This window comes from Pieris napi, chromosome 17, assembly GCF_905475465.1.
Source record: "Pieris napi chromosome 17, ilPieNapi1.2, whole genome shotgun sequence".
Lineage (NCBI taxonomy): Eukaryota > Metazoa > Arthropoda > Insecta > Lepidoptera > Pieridae > Pieris > Pieris napi.
Window position 1 is genome coordinate 6,058,446 of NC_062250.1, and position 16,339 is coordinate 6,074,784.

General features: G+C 32.6%; 1 protein-coding gene and 1 pseudogene across 6 annotated transcripts in view; both read left to right on the plus strand.

Moving 5' to 3' along the window:
* LOC125057956 (peripheral plasma membrane protein CASK) overlaps positions 1–16,339 on the plus strand; it is a 201,849-nt gene that overhangs the window by 178,528 nt on the left and 6,982 nt on the right. For 3 of the 6 annotated variants that reach the window (XM_047661920.1, XM_047661922.1, XM_047661925.1), the window contains 7 exons: positions 7,584–7,772; positions 10,855–11,019; positions 11,523–11,591; positions 11,797–11,826; positions 12,131–12,229; positions 13,640–13,778; positions 15,887–15,889. In XM_047661920.1, coding sequence (XP_047517876.1) covers positions 7,584–7,772; positions 10,855–11,019; positions 11,523–11,591; positions 11,797–11,826; positions 12,131–12,229; positions 13,640–13,778; positions 15,887–15,889 — 694 coding nt within the window. The remainder of the gene's footprint in view (positions 1–7,583; positions 7,773–10,854; positions 11,020–11,522; positions 11,592–11,796; positions 11,827–12,130; positions 12,230–13,639; positions 13,779–15,886; positions 15,890–16,339) is intronic. The other 3 variants (XM_047661924.1, XM_047661921.1, XM_047661926.1) reach the window with 3 other exon arrangements.
* On the plus strand, positions 807–926 carry LOC125058136 (annotated as a pseudogene).

The following is a 16,339-nucleotide window of genomic DNA, read 5'->3' on the forward strand; positions in this document are numbered from 1 at the left end:
TTCAAGTTCGCGTGTATCTCCTCCCCCTCTCTTCTTTCTCTATGTGGCCAGTCCAGAGGAGTCTGTTAGGTTTTGCTCTACCTATAATGGGTTTAGATACTATATCCTTTAGTAGTCCTGACTCTTGTCTCAGGAATATATGTAGTATTCCGTTTCAAATAAATAAAAAAGATTTTAAAGAATGATTGCAGCTACGGATAACGTCGAACATGATTCCGTTTTATGAGTTAAGAAACTTCGTCTTATAGATAAACTTATGACGGTTTATTGGTTTCGCTTTGAGTTGTATTGAATATACAGTTACAATTGTAAGTGGAGTTCAGTAGTGTTAGAATAATTCGCCACGTCGATTTTGCAGCAAAAGCTGGCGGGGCTTTGAGTTTGGAATCAATTATTCCCATTCGAAATTCGTTGAATGTCTGAAATGCTGTTATTAACAGTTTAGTATTGATTTGCTTTTACGTGAATAATATTATGATTATGATGAAATAAGCCATTATTAAAAGACGCATTAGCGAGTCTTTTATTTAACATCAACTTTAATTTGAAAATCTTTGTATGCTTTATGTAGAATAAAGTCTTTATTATCATTGAAATTTTCATATACGTTTAGTTCTTATTATTCTTGTTTTTTTATTACATACAAGCTGACCCGACGAACTTTGTACTGCATGACAGTTACGAAACCTATTTGACATTGAATATTTTGTAACGGATTTTTTTTTCTCTTTTGGAACGAAGTTCCTTATCGCGCGTTGTGAAAGCGGGCTAGACGGAAAAAATTCTTACGAAAAGTTGTCACGACAGTTTTTTGCTATTTGCTATTGTAATACACCGGTTCTCGTCCGATCACCGAAGTTAAGCAACGTCGGGCGAGGTCAGTACTTGGATGGGTGACCGCCTGGGAACACCTCGTGAAGTTGGCTTTTTTTTTTCGTCGTACGATTGGTGTCGAGAAAATCTATCATACTGTTAATCATAACAGTATGATAGAATTGGTATCAACCAATTAACATATAAATTAATCGAAAGGAATTTCGTTCCATCCGGGTGTCCCTTGACACCTCTAAAGTTTTTTTTTAAAATGTTTTCGGAACGGAATACGACAAATAAAAAACCATATACTCGTACTATCCATTCTAGTTAGTTATAAGTGTTCGAACAAACTCGACTTTGTTTATATACGTATTAAAATATCGAAACTTTATAACAAATTTTATAAAACTATATGCTTTTCGCCGCTATAGAATTTCAAGTTGTCTGGAAGAGATGTTATCTAAAGGCTGTCTGTTAGTTTAATATTGATTGTTTACTTTAGTGAAATTACATAATACCACAGCTTCCCAGATCTCATAAGTGATTCCCAATCTTTGAACTCATAAAAAAAAATTCTAAAAAATATAAATTTAGAGGTGGGTGGTGTTTTTTGTACTACCCTTAACATTTAAGGGTTTGAAAGATAGATAGTTGCCAATTCTCAGACTTATTGAATATGCATAAAAAATTTCATAAGAATCGGTCAAGCCGTTTCGGAGGAGGATGGGAACGAACATTGTGACATGAGAATTTTATATGTAAGCAATAAGGCTTCTGTGTTTGGAAATCCCATAATTCGTTGACATAATATTAAAATACTGAACCTTATAAAGTAAATTAAGATGGAAGATACTTTCACTTAATAATAATTCATTTCAACCCAGTTATCGAAGATGCGATGCTTGGAAACTTGATCACGTTTTCGTTTGAAAGTATTCAATAACTTTTTCCCATTTCCAAAGTACTGTAAGGCTACATAAGGTTTTGCAATATAACGGTATAAAATTGTTTATTTCAATCAATGCATATATAAATTTGTTGAATTTAGGCGACTTTTTGTATTACATTTTTTGTTTGTGTGAACATGTTGAAGTCCAAACACTCAACGGAAACTTTTTTGCAGCAGCTTTATTTGGAGCAACATGATTTTTGAATCTGGTATCATGGAAAAAAGTTATCGGGATTTGAACATTATAATAGCCGCTTGAAAAACCCTCGTAGCTTGACATTAATAGTGTTTGAATTATGCAAAAAAAAATTGGGAACTAAAAAAAAAGTCGTATGTGAGTTCTGGCTTATTAAACGTACTAATTATTTATTCCTTAAACTTTTTAAAACGTAGGGATTAACTTTGTAACTATTTTGTCAATATTTTTCAATTTAATATTATTTGTACAAATAATTATTTGTAAATATGTAATACCTTAAGGGAAAGCCTCTTGAATATGAAAGTCACATATATACCTAGGTAAACAATTATATCATTCGAAAATAAAAATAAAGAACTTGAAATAGAGCTCGTAAAATTTTGAACGAAATATATATAACAAATCTAAACTGTATATTGTTAACATTTGTAAAGATTGGAAATAAACGGGGTTTATTATTATTATAACATAACTGATGTACATATTATGTGTAAAATTTGTAATCATTTTGTAAATGTTTAAACCTCTTTGTAAATATTATATTAGTATTTTGCTATATTTTTGGTGTAATTGTTTGTTATATATGTATATATCATTTGTGCTAGCTGTAGGATTACGAAATAAATAAATATTTTCTTGTATTTTTTAAGCATGCAAGTTTAAGAAAAATAATAGTAATCTACTGTCATATTTAGATATTCACAGAAATCCACACTTAAATCCATACATTCCGATCACGAAGTTAAATATTATATGTGAGATGTGTACGATAACGGGACTGAATAATAAATCTCTAAAAAACATTTGAGAAGGCATTTATAGGCTCTGTAACCGACATGATTTTTACGTCCATCTCAATCAAAATCGTATAGAACTATGAAGTAAAAAGAACCTTACTAGGTCTTAGCATATAAAGTATCTCATCTTCGCGATGTGTAGAATTCATCAAAATTAATGTTTCAATTGCCGCGTTAAAAAAAATCAGTGCCGCTACTTGACCTTTTTGCGTCTGGGCCTCAGATTTCTGTATCTGTTTCATGATCATTTGTTCAACATAATAGACAAGAAGGTGATGAGCCTCCTTGGCCTGCCACACACCGTCGACTTTTTGGGTCTAATACATGTCGGTTTCCTCACGATGTTTTGCTTTACCGTTCGATCGAATGTTAAATGCGCACATAGAAATAAAGTTTGGTGCACAGCCAAGGATCGAACCTGCGACCTAAGAGATGAAAGTCGCACGCTGAAGCCACTAAACCAACAATTCTCAATTGCCGCGTTATGTATGAATTAAGTTCACTTGAACATTTTATTGCTCAGAATTCTACATTTGAACTGACGATAACAGATCTTAGTAAATTAAGATTAAAATTTCGTTTAGGTATACATACCTAGTATAGGACCGAACGTAATTATGTCTATAGAAGATTCGTCTGGCTTGTGATTAAAACCAGGCCCTCTGGTGTCCGTAATTTTATGAAACAAAGTATGAAACGATTTTTATTTGTTTGTGATTGAACTAAAAGACAGATTAGTTAGCATTTGTTTTTACTTATAACTTTTGAATTGTAGATTTTTGATAAAAAGTTAAATATACATAATTATAGGTACAGCGATTTGCTACAAAAGTGTCTTAACAGATTTTATGTTCGATGGATAGTTTAGGAGATATAGCCAAAAACGTGTTTTTGCACCTCTTTTTCCAAGATGGCGGCCGGGGGACAAGCACGCCAACCCCACAAACTTGAGTTTACGCTTGTATTGCCCCCCCCCCCCCTACAAGTCCCATAAATAAAATTACGTCCTCTAACAAATGTTCAGTTTGGCCCTCAAATTGTAATATAACTACTGACTAAGAACACGACAGGTGAATATGATGGGATAAGTGAAGCAATTGACATATCGGTCTCAGGTCAGTTTAAGGGCAAACGGTACAAAAAGTTCCTTCCCTTCCCCCCCCCCCCCCTTTCTTTCCCTTTCGTTTAATATAGCCTGGTACGTTACTTTTTTCGCACCAAATCTCCTAAAACTAGACAATGTAGGTCATACACCAGCTTTACAAACATAAGTGGCAATATTGTACATCAAGGGTGCTTGGAGAGTAGCGCCAAGAAAAAATTTATGCCAGCATTCATCGCCTATGTATTATGTCACACACAAAAAACAGCGAAATTACTCTAGTTACCGTATATCGCTAATGGGTAATACTTCAACAACTTCAGGCATTTGAAAGGATTTGTGTATGTAATCAAAAATACTAGTAAAACATATACATATAATAAATTATATAGATATATTTATTTATTACTTCGTTCCAATGCAGTAAAATTAAAATAATATATAATATAATAAATAATAAATAAAATATAATATATCATAAAACCTGATAAAAGCCAAGAAGATGGTTGCAGATGGTTAGAAAAAAGAACAAACCAAGGTAATTAATACATATGTAGACAAAGAAAAGGACACATGAATCACGATAATTTCAGTTAGATTAGTTAGTACGACAGTACAATATCATATCTTATTATTTATTTTGCACATTAATAACTACTATACTATAGTGAATCATTATTTGTTTAATGTTTCTTTTCTCTCTATATTTTATCGAATTATTAACATTTATATATGATTATACTGTATATATTTTAATTTAAGCACGCTTTGTCAATTGTCATACTTAATGTTAATCTTTATACATACAATTAACAATAGTCACTGTGAATGTGGAAACAAAGAAATGCACAATTATACAATTTGCATACATCCATTTGTAATGGTATTAAAACATTTGCACTATTATTTTAAAACGCAGATTGTAAAGTTTTATGTTTGAATTTTGGAATTCGCTTTTAAATCTAAAATTGCATTTACAAGTCGCAGATTCAGTTATTATTATCGTCATCCGATATTTGGATTTTGCGCAGGCGCCGATCAGAGAACAACTGAACGCAACGATCGATACACTATTGACAAATTGACTTTAACACATTGACAATTTATAACCTGTAAGATGTCTATGATAACAAATGACATCGTGTTCTCTTATTACATTATCTCTGACATGTATAGATAATAACGGCTGTCATCCGGAAATATTTTGTCACTCATCGTGGTTGAACTGATGTAATCTTCAAAAGGGATTGGGGTATACACATTTTTATATCTATATTTTTAATAAAAGATCAGTCTATAAAACTGAAGCAATCTGTTTCGCCGGTAACCAAACTCAGAACTTCCGGTTAATACGTCACGTACCACGTCACGTTAGAATTCAATTTATTTTTATTTCAAAATGGATGCCAAAGTTCTAATTGAGCGTGTATTTTAAAAATATGTTTTATTCAAATATAATCTGAAACGTATGTTTCAATAGCTTAAATCTTGAACTAACCAATCGATGTTGCCAGCATGCATGAATTCAAACGATTTTTCCAGTATTTCTCGCTCGAATTTAATTTGTCGAACTGCGCTGCGTATGAATGTTTCGATATACTTTGGGAAAAACTGTGCTGTTTCATGCCACTATGTCTGCATCTATATTCTAAATTGGTGTCAGTATAAATGTAAAATGCCTTAAACATATTTTTGCCCAAACTGAGGAACGTGTATTTTTCTCACGAATTTGTTTATGTAACAAAGAAACAGGCCCAAGTCCCAATCATGAAGATGCGTGGATGTGGTACGCACTTTTCTAGAAGGCCTTTAAGTCGTATCGTATAAACGCATATATACAATATAAATAATATTTCTCCAGGCGCCACAATGCTATGTGGACCTTAGACTGCATGCGTTTCTTCTATGATTTTTATTTTGCCTTCACTGTATGGGTAGGTGTTAAGTGTCCACATAGATACCACGACCCTCTTTTTGTGTTTTTTTTTTTATTGTTGGGATATCAATTTACTGACCCCCACGCCGGCGCAACGATTAAAAGTGACGCGGGGGGTTTGGGGGTCAGTCCGTATGGTGCAATGGACCCCTAAAAACTAAAACCCAACAGCCCCATCTGTTCGCTATGGACGGGAGGCACGACAGTCGCACGCTCTAAATTATTACGAAAATTAAACGATTTGAGTATCGCAATGAATAATTCCCTTTTCATAAATAAACCAATTACGCAATATAACTTTTTTGACATTTTATTTAACTTTCATTTAATGACTTAATTGGCCAAAATATGAAATGTAATAACTAGTGAGTGGGGATATAAATCATTTATGTACAAACGCCTTTATATTACATAATTGACCCAAACTATACAATTTCATTGTTCTCATATTCATCTAAATTAAAACCTTTTATAAAAACCTTGTTGAAACGATACGTTCAACGGGCTTAGTTGGAATTCCTTTAGATTCGATTTACGAGAGCAATTAAGTCAAAATCAATGCCAATCCTAAATAGAACACTTAAATTGTGCTAGTTTCGGCTTTTTTAATTCAAAGAACTAATTTGGCTTCCAATTCAAAGATTTTTTATTTTCGTTGAGTCACCATTTTATTCGGTAATAAACTGTTGAAGAAAAGAATATCAAAAAGTTTATATTTCGAATATAGTCTATGGAAAAAAAACAATAGGATTTCGCGGGAAAAAATATACGTTCTAAACTTATCTATCAATAAGCTTCTACGATATGTTGCTTGTTGGCGCTTACAGATATTTTATCAAATATTAATAATCTGTACCGTACAGTACAATTGTGTCCGAATTTTGTGGATAATCCACAAATCCAATACCCAGATTTAATCTGCAACGAGACGCATGCCAAAACGCTAAATCGAAAATTGAAAAGAAGAAAAATTGTTACAGATACATGGAAAATTCTTTTCGACTTATCGACGCAGGAATCAAATGAAATTTTGGATTTTCTTGCATTCGATTTTTGCCCTTTGTTCGTAATGGGGTATTTTTAGAAATCCGCTCTTTAGCGCTTTGAATGAGAATTTAAAGGTTTTAGATTTTAGAAAACATTATTGCCTTTTCGGGTTTTCGGTGTTTACAAGTAATCGTATGTAGAATGTAAACTAAACTATTTACTGCATAATTGGAATTGGTCAAAATGTATATCAGATATATATTTATTTACCTGTATTAAATTTGGGAATCGCTTTGGTGATGGTAGCACAAGATAACCCTATTATTATGTTTGGGACGCAACGTAGCCCTACGTTTTTATAGTTGTTCTGAAATAGCTATTATTTTATTTAAAAAGAAAATAGATATCAATCATATCTGCACTTTGGATCTCTTCAAAATTATCTTTTCAATAATGATATTTATGATTATAGACCTATCACTTCTCATACGTATAGAATTTAAAAAATATTTTATTTAACAGTTTATAATCCAAATATAATCCAAAGCTATTTTTTTATATAATATTTATAATAATTTTTGAATTTAAATATAGCCATAACGGGTTACAGCATATAAACAAAGAACATTATGTAATAACCAAGACAATTTACTTATAATTTATTGGTTGGGGTGTGGGGAATGTGTAAAATTCCATTCGATTTGCTTATGTCCTAAAAGGAGAATTAAATGGTTAGGAATTCATAGGTGTAATTTAAAGGATTTTTCATATATAATAATCTTATTTACTTCTTTCAGGCTCTACTACAAGCTCACGATGTGGTCGCACGCGAAGTGTACGGGGAGGAGTCACTCCGCGCGTCTCCACCGCCTGTCAACGGACGCGCACCACAGGCTACAGAAGATGAGGAGGACACAGAGCCCGAATTCGAGAACGTGACCAGAGTACGACTCGTTCAATTCCAGAAGAACACTGATGAACCGATGGTAGGTGTTTTAGGCTAGTATTATAAATAGATGTTTGTAACGTATAAACTAAAAATCTATTGAACCGATATCAATTTTTTTCTTCATAAGAATGGTACATGTTCCCTGAGTAATAGGCTATGTTCTAATATTGCTTGCCTCCATAAACATAAATTTATTTATTTGACTTTAAATACTTTTTTTTTTCACTACCTACATAATGTTCTAGTTACGTTTTTTATATTAGTTGTATTTTTTTTAACTCTTTAGTTAATAAGGAATTAAAAGAAAATTGTACTGTAGTGTAGCCCTTCAGCCACCAAGGTTAAACCCCTTAGTGGTTTATTCGTGTTTTTTGTACTTTTAGTTGTGTTTAATCAATAAAAAAAAATATTAATATTTTTTAAGGTACATGGATACTAATTATAGCTTTTAATTGTAATTAAAAAAATCATCGGCGCTACACTCTCTAAAAGCATTTGTTTTTTCTAACACGCCGATATTTAAATCTAAGGGATGCCGGCTTCCTCACGATGTTTGCCTTCACCGTACGAGAGCAATAGAAAGTCCATTCGAACCTACGGTCAAAGGAATGAGAGTCGCACGCTGAAGCCACTAGGCCAACACTGCTCTGCACTGCACTGCCAATGTATTACATAAACACCAATTAATTATTATTTATCGAGAACGGCAAACTTCTTAACTATATATTAAATCAATACAGGACCTGTGCAATAAATCGCATCATAAAGGTATATATTCCCTTAATTAACGACCGATTATGCATCTTAAAGTTCCCGACGTGTGCCACGAAGCTCACTGAACTTCAAAGCGGAGTTGCATAAGCGATCCTTTGCCAAATATGGAAATTATGCGCTGAATTCTCACCTTTATCTTAACTTGGAAATCAGCTATTTTAGAGTTAACTTAGGTCGACTTCATTTTCTGTAATTAAGTTTTTAAATTATGGCTACAGCAGCAATGAGCCAGAATATGGAAAAACAGAAACGTGTTGCATACTACCAAGAGCAGGCCCGTCAGATTTTTGGTAAGAAGTCCTGGTCAATTCGTGCAGTGGACCGAAAAAAACATATAAGCATTTGAGATGTGGTGTTGGGGGACAATGGGTCTAATGGACTGCAAAAAGAACCAATTACATTCTCAACTACTGCTTCTTTGGCCATATTGGCAGGAGAGAACCGAGTCTCGACAATGTGGTAATAGTAGGGAGAAGTGATGGCAGGAGAAGTCGGGATCGATCGCCTACCCAATGGTCTGACCAGGTAAAGACAATAATGAGTCATAACATCCCTAATGCACTGAGAGAAGCTGAAGATAGAGTGGTGAGAAGGCAGCAAATCGACGGATCGCTTAGGTCTTTTCAAAACAGCACGAACTTCAGCAATGAAGACTACGAAGGAAAAGGAGTTTTTAAAGAATAGATGGTTCTTTGCCTGATATATTGATTTTGGTCCTTCGTGATCACTTGGTAGCCCGGCAGTTTACCCGTATGATCTTACTGACTGATGGTATTAATACCATCTACAAACATTCTAGGTAGTACTCCAATAACGTATTTATTAAACCTGATTAATTATATGATTATAACCCCATTGAATTAATGCCACATATATGGGTTTTCAAAAGTATGAAACAAATTTTGTTTCATTTAATACGTCACCAATTGATATCGTAATTTAATTGGCTACGCCTAAAAGTTGAAGAAATATTTTTATATGCGTTTATTGCGCTTTTTACTATACTGCTATTATTACATTAATACAAACCATAGTTCAAATGAAATATATCATAATTTAAATTATATTATTCTGTTAAATAAATAAATGCTTCACAATAATTATAACACGTTGAAAAACAGAAGACCCTCCTAGAAGGCCGTTGTTTTAAATTAACAAATCAGAGACTAACAATCCGAATTTTTAATTTAACTCACGTACTTGCTTTCATATGAAATAGAATTATTCAAATGAGTCATTAGACTACATTAAGCTTTCTTTGTAATTAACGAATTTTCTGTCAAAAAATAAACGTGTATTTGCAAAAAAGGTCAAGTACTGCGTAATATACTTGCAGTAAAACTAAAAATATCCGCGTTATAGAGCTTGCAGTTTAAATTTTTGATTTCATTAAATGTGAATGTACCTATTATTTAAAACGGGACTATTTATTAGAAATAGTTCTATAAAGTTATATATTTACAGTTCATTACATACGTTACATTTATAGAAAAACAAATAACCATAGAAATTATAAGGGATGCATCAGATGGCCTTATCGCTAACAATCGATCTTTTCCAGGCAACCCTAGTAAGGAAAAATCTAAAAAAAAGAAATATGAGGGGTAAATTGCAAGAAGCGCATAACCAAATCTTATAATAACCAACCTTAATCTAAAATAATACAAGAATATATTTTTTAAGTTATGAAAAATTGATGAGAGTGAAATTTTACGATGCGCGCGCACCGTGACACAAAATTAACAGAATGAAGTTGCCCAAGGAAGATGCTACGGCATTGGACATAATTTAAAAACAAACATTCGAATAATAATAGAATTTATGTTACACTTAATGTAAGAGAATAATAATAAATATTTATTTATTTAATTTTTCAAATGTAAACTGAACTTTATTGACTATAATTACTCCTTTTCCAGTCTTTGATAATTTAATTGTAATTAATTATTTGCATGCAATCAAAAACTATTTTTAATAATGCCAAAGAAGTATAACTTCTTACGCGCGTACATAAGTACACGCACCCTTTTTTTTATAAAATGGAGGATAACATATAGGAGGTGGGCAGCTTATTGGCCTATGGTGGAGATCCTAAACGTATTGCGTAAGAAGGATGAGCTGTGAGATGCAATTTCCAAAAAGTAATACCTAATTCTGCTGTGTTGTGTGAAAGTGAGGGTATTTACATGAAGGTGTGTATGTAGGGTATGCTCATGATGCAGGTGATTTAGCGCTATGAATATTCTTAATACTCCTTTGAAACATATTCCGCGATAGCTCAATCAAGTCAAGACTAATAGTGGTCGTTGTATGAACTAATACGACACATATTATTTTGATTGCAGGGTATAACACTGAAGTTGGCAGACGAAGGTCGATGCATTGTGGCCCGGATTATGCATGGAGGAATGATCCATCGGCAGGCAACTCTGCACGTCGGAGATGAGATCAAGGAGATCAATGGAACACCCGTCGCTAACCAATCGGTCGCACAGCTTCAAAGAATGCTGGTAAACTTTGACGTCTTTTGATATCAACTCTCCTTAATACTGTAGATGGTATAAACAACACTCTGTGTCATTGTTGACATAGAAGAGGGCCTGAAGCACTTGAGAATGAATCTAAATTAATACATTTATTAATCGATTTATTATTTATTTTAATAGGTTATAATTTTTAAAATAAAGTTCACACACTATAGTCTAGAGGTATAGAGGTTAAATAATAATCTATGTATATGTAACGTAATTGTAACTTTATTCTACCTTTTAAGACCAATGTACACGCCATTATGTGTGGCAGAATATGCGAAATTGTACCACAATAACATATTTGTACCATATTCTTACCAAATAACTTATTATTATTAAAAGTTTGACACATTTTAGATTTTGGTATTAAATAAATAATATACCGAAAACGTGTCTTACATTACAATTGACTGATTTAATTTGAAGTGTCCAATTTGAATTATTGTCATGCCAGCCATCATATAAGAACTTTAAATTTTCAGCGCGAAGCGAGAGGTTCCGTGACATTCAAGATAGTTCCCTCATACCGTTCCGCGCCTCCACCATGCGAGGTAATATGACTAATAATTAGTTTGTTTGGATCCCTGGGCTGTACTAGGAATGCTGTTTGACTAATAACAAAAACTAATAAGTAGTAATGTGTGATTAAATAGATGTGTGGCGCTTTGACTTGTAGTTGAAAGTCGACAAGCGCACATAAATCCAATAGAGCTTCCTAAACTTTTACTAAAAACTTTCTGTTTTATTCCTTACTAGCTATTCCGGATTAAGCCTTCGCCCGTTCTAGTAAGTAGTATCGCTAATTTATGTTATTCATGTTGGACTATGTGTTATTACATTCGGGCATGGCTACGCGTCCCCGTTTCGTTTCTGTGCGCTTGTTGTTCTTGCCATCACTTTCATTATTCTCATTTTAGATTGTAATTGTTTAGTTGTCTCAAATATTACAAGCACATTGTAGTCCACGTTCACATCGTCATTATTCTCATCACCATTAGTTATATCATCAGAATCTACGGTATAAATGCTACAATGTATATCGTAAATGTCTATGTGTTCACTAGTAGATATAGAAAGTGTTTTCTTGCAGATTTTCGTCAGAGCGCAATTCGACTATGATCCATTGGAAGATGAATTGATACCTTGCGCTCAAGCGGGGATAGCTTTCACTACAGGAGATATTCTACAAGTAAGTCTTTATAGAATTCACTGACTTAAATTAAGAAATTGCTTTTGATATCGTACTGGATCAAAAATATTTCAGACATCAATACTAGGTCTAGATTCCGCGAACTTCGTTTCGTCTTAATAAACGTTTTACTTAGCCTGCCTTTTTAATAGCTACATAATAACATATGGAACATTTTGCTATGCTACTCCATAGAGACTGTTCCCTTTTTCGGAATAAAAACCTTAGTACTAAATAATACAATCTTTCTAAATATTTCTTTCCAATTTTTCTCTTCATATAACCCCTATGGAGAAGAAGAAAAATCTGCTCCAATTGCCTTCTTCGAGTTTAGCAACAAATTTTGCGATTAATTTCAATGTACATATATAGATTTTCTTTCGCTACAACCTGCTAACGCTAAGCGTAAACCTAAGATCAATTTCAATAATAGTTTTGGATTGAAAGATAACTTAATTCACGTATTGGGTGTTAAAATTTTGAACATATGTTTTTTTAAAGTTTTAAATCTTATCTACTACACGTGGTAAAATACTAAATAATACAAACCTTAATAAATTAATATAATATAAATACGAATGTTATAAAAACCATACATTTTAATTGCCATACACGTCCAATTAATGGTATTGCCATATTTTTTGTAATTTGCAAGAAAATTGTTTTCGAAATTAATTGAGATAATGCTATCAACATTTGTCGATCTTTAAGCTGTATTCAATTTTCTGGTACATTGATTTATACGGAATTTCAACAGAATTAATCCAAAGTGGTTTAATTTAAACTTTCGAACCAATTACGTAGAGTGATGTGAAGTTTGAAAGTTTTTGATTTCATCCGATTTTGAGTTAATTCCATCTTTGTCAGCCTTGAGTTAGTAAATATATTAACAAAATAAAACTGCCTCAACTTCCAAAAGCCGATTCCGATGTGTTTGTATAACTTCGATGTATTTAATGTAACAGGAGGCTTATCTGATGTTATGTGATACCGCCCCCCATGGACACTCACATTGCCAGGAGGCCCGCAAGTGCGTTGCCGTCCTTTTAAAAATAGGTACGCTCTTTTCTTGAAGGACCCTAAGTCGAGTTGGTTCGAAAATACTTCAGTGGGCCTTCCGAAACGCTCATTTGTGGAACGACGGACGTTGAGGTGGTACGGATGGTATTTTGTATTTTGACTTGACGTCCGATGATGAAACTCTCAATATGTAGTTCTCTCAATATCCGTAGAGCTGATCCCAAGGATTTCGCGGTACAAATGGGTCGCTATTGGACGTTACAGGGTTAAGCGCTGTGTTCATAACAGGTAAAACGGCAAATTACATCTTGTGTCTACTTTTATGTTTATTATTTTAAATCTATAGAATTTCCCTTTCATTGTTAACTGTATATACATGACTTTCTACAGATTATTAGCAAGGATGATTCACACTGGTGGCAAGCTCGAAAGGATGCCTCGGGTGGTTCGGCTGGACTCATACCAAGTCCTGAACTTCAAGAATGGAGAGCTGCTTGCGCCGCTGCAGAGAAATCTAATACTGACCAAGGTTAGTTACTGAAACGATATGTTAGTACGGTAGTTTGTGTGAAGTTTTAGATAAGGGTTTAACGCTTTATATATTTAGTTTAAAGCAGTGTTGAGCCGGTTGGATAATTTTGTTTTTTTATGTAAATCCGTTTTTGTTTCTCAATTTTGTTATAATTTTTATTGTAAAATTTAAGTTTTAGTTATTTTAACCAAAAACAGTTTATTATAATTTACTTCATGTCTTAGATAAATTGTTAAAAAAATTAGATATCAGCGTATAGCAACTGAACAATAAGCCGAATAAGAAAAATAGACGAAATTAGATTGTCGAAAAGCCACATCTCGTGCGCCTACCAAAAAAAAGTAAAAACCCAAGTTAATTTTATCCGTTTTGAAAATCCTACAATATTTGCATGAAGAAGCAATATTCCAAATGTGTTCGAAAATAAAAAAATAAGTAGCTAGTGACGTCTTTAACACATATTAACAATCCTGCTGTGGCTCACCTCTTGGTTGCTTTCTTATTGTCGCCGGCTGTATGCAAAAATCCGCTATATATTATACCAAATTCCTTAAGATCAACGAATCTTTTCGCCCTTCGCCTCACTTAAGAATCAAGTTATAGCTATCGAACTTTTAAAAATATTGTTCCAATTAAATTTAGATACAGATTACATCAATGGTTCTTGATATACAACCGCATAATTGCATGTCATGTGGTCCTTCGAATTGCGGTCGTAATAGGTTTAATAAAATGTGTTTTGTTATATTTTGATGGCCGTATAATGTTCGATCTGAGTTGTTATATAGTGGTAATTTTAACCACATGTTGTTAATTGGATTGTATTTGGCTTTATCTATACTCAATATTTAATTTAAATTACTTTGTCTGCTGTTCAATACTCTAAAAAAAGAAAAAAATTCTTAATTCAAAATAAATGTTAACTTACCAAGGAATATTCTAAATTCAAAAATTTCTATGAATAGACATTAAATATTTGACATTAAAAAAATAATACAATTTAAAACCGTTCTCCACTGATTAAATTCCTAATTCAAACTTTGTTCGTCTTCGTCTGTGATGTTCTAATTTCAAAGTGATATCTTTGAATTATCAATAACGGGCTTGATAAAAATATTCCAATTTTAAAAAATGTTGGCTGATCAGCTGTTCACTGAATGGGAGGCCTGATTTTCTTTCGACCTGTTTAATGGCGACCTAAATCTGAGTGAAAGGGAAATCTAAGGTCTTGCCAAGACATTTGTGTAGTAACAATGCTTCTATTGGGATATGCTTATTTATACGTTCTTTTGTTGCTTTTTATACTGAACTGTAATAAATATACTTAGTATAGGAATGGGTTATATATAACATATATGCGCGTTTTAATAGAGCATTGTATGTGTGTCTAGACTGTTTGGGGATGTTCGTTAAATATTTAAATGTAAGCTTCGTTCGTTAGCCTTAATTGTTAGAATGCGTAAGCATTTTTACATGTAAGAACATTAGCTGTATTTAAAAATGAACATTAATAAATGAGAGCAACTTATTCATAAACGTACATATGAAGGTTTTGGTGTCATCATTCATGTCAGAGTCTAGTGGTTGCAATTCTAAACCCTGAAGACATGTGTTCGAATGATGTCATTAATAGTACCTCTATGAATAATGTCTTATGTAAGTAACATATATTAAGTATTTATGTGCATTAGTTTACATTGCCAGATTGGATAAATATAAATCGAGATTATACTCAGGTTCTATATCTAACATACCAGCTGCGTACTTGCTACTTGACGTAGATATGTCGTTTTCATTGTTTAGTTTTCATAACCAAAAACTTGAATATATAGTTATAATAAAATCTTACTAACTTTATTAGTATTCTAAATTTAAATTTTAAAAATTTCCTCCGATATAATATTTTAAAAATTGAAAATAATATTCTAAATTCAAAAATGATATATTCTGTATTCAAAAATCGTTTTTTTTTTAAATTGATATTTACATTTTGAATATAATTTATTATACGCAATAAAATCTATGACACGTAACGACTGGTATTTAGATAAAGCACCCGGGCGTTAATATATTTTCTTTCTTTCAACCATCTTTGGAATCTACAGTTGGTATGTAACATTTCATTATTGTATGTAAAATCCTATGACAGTAAAAAAGTCCTTTGAAATCCTATTAAAGTAAAAGTGTCGAAGCCCTTGCATGGTATCTATACCAGTGTGGCTAATAACTTCCAAGTACATATATGTAAACATATTGATAACATTCTTAGGCCCTTTCCTGGTTCAATAACTAATTTGCCAGCTGAAAAAAATAGTAATATCACTGTAGAGTCTGGCTAATGAAAGCAGATAACGAAAAAGCGCGGCAAATTCAAAAAAAATAGTATGGTATCCCTAAAAGTTTGATATATTTTGTGGATTAAACTTACTTCATACTTGATTTTATTCTATTATTTTTTTCAATGATAGTAACTAGGTATATTTCTATGAAATTAAATACCATACGTATTTAGTCTTTTACTATTTATCATAAAACACAACTTTATTCGGAATAATCAA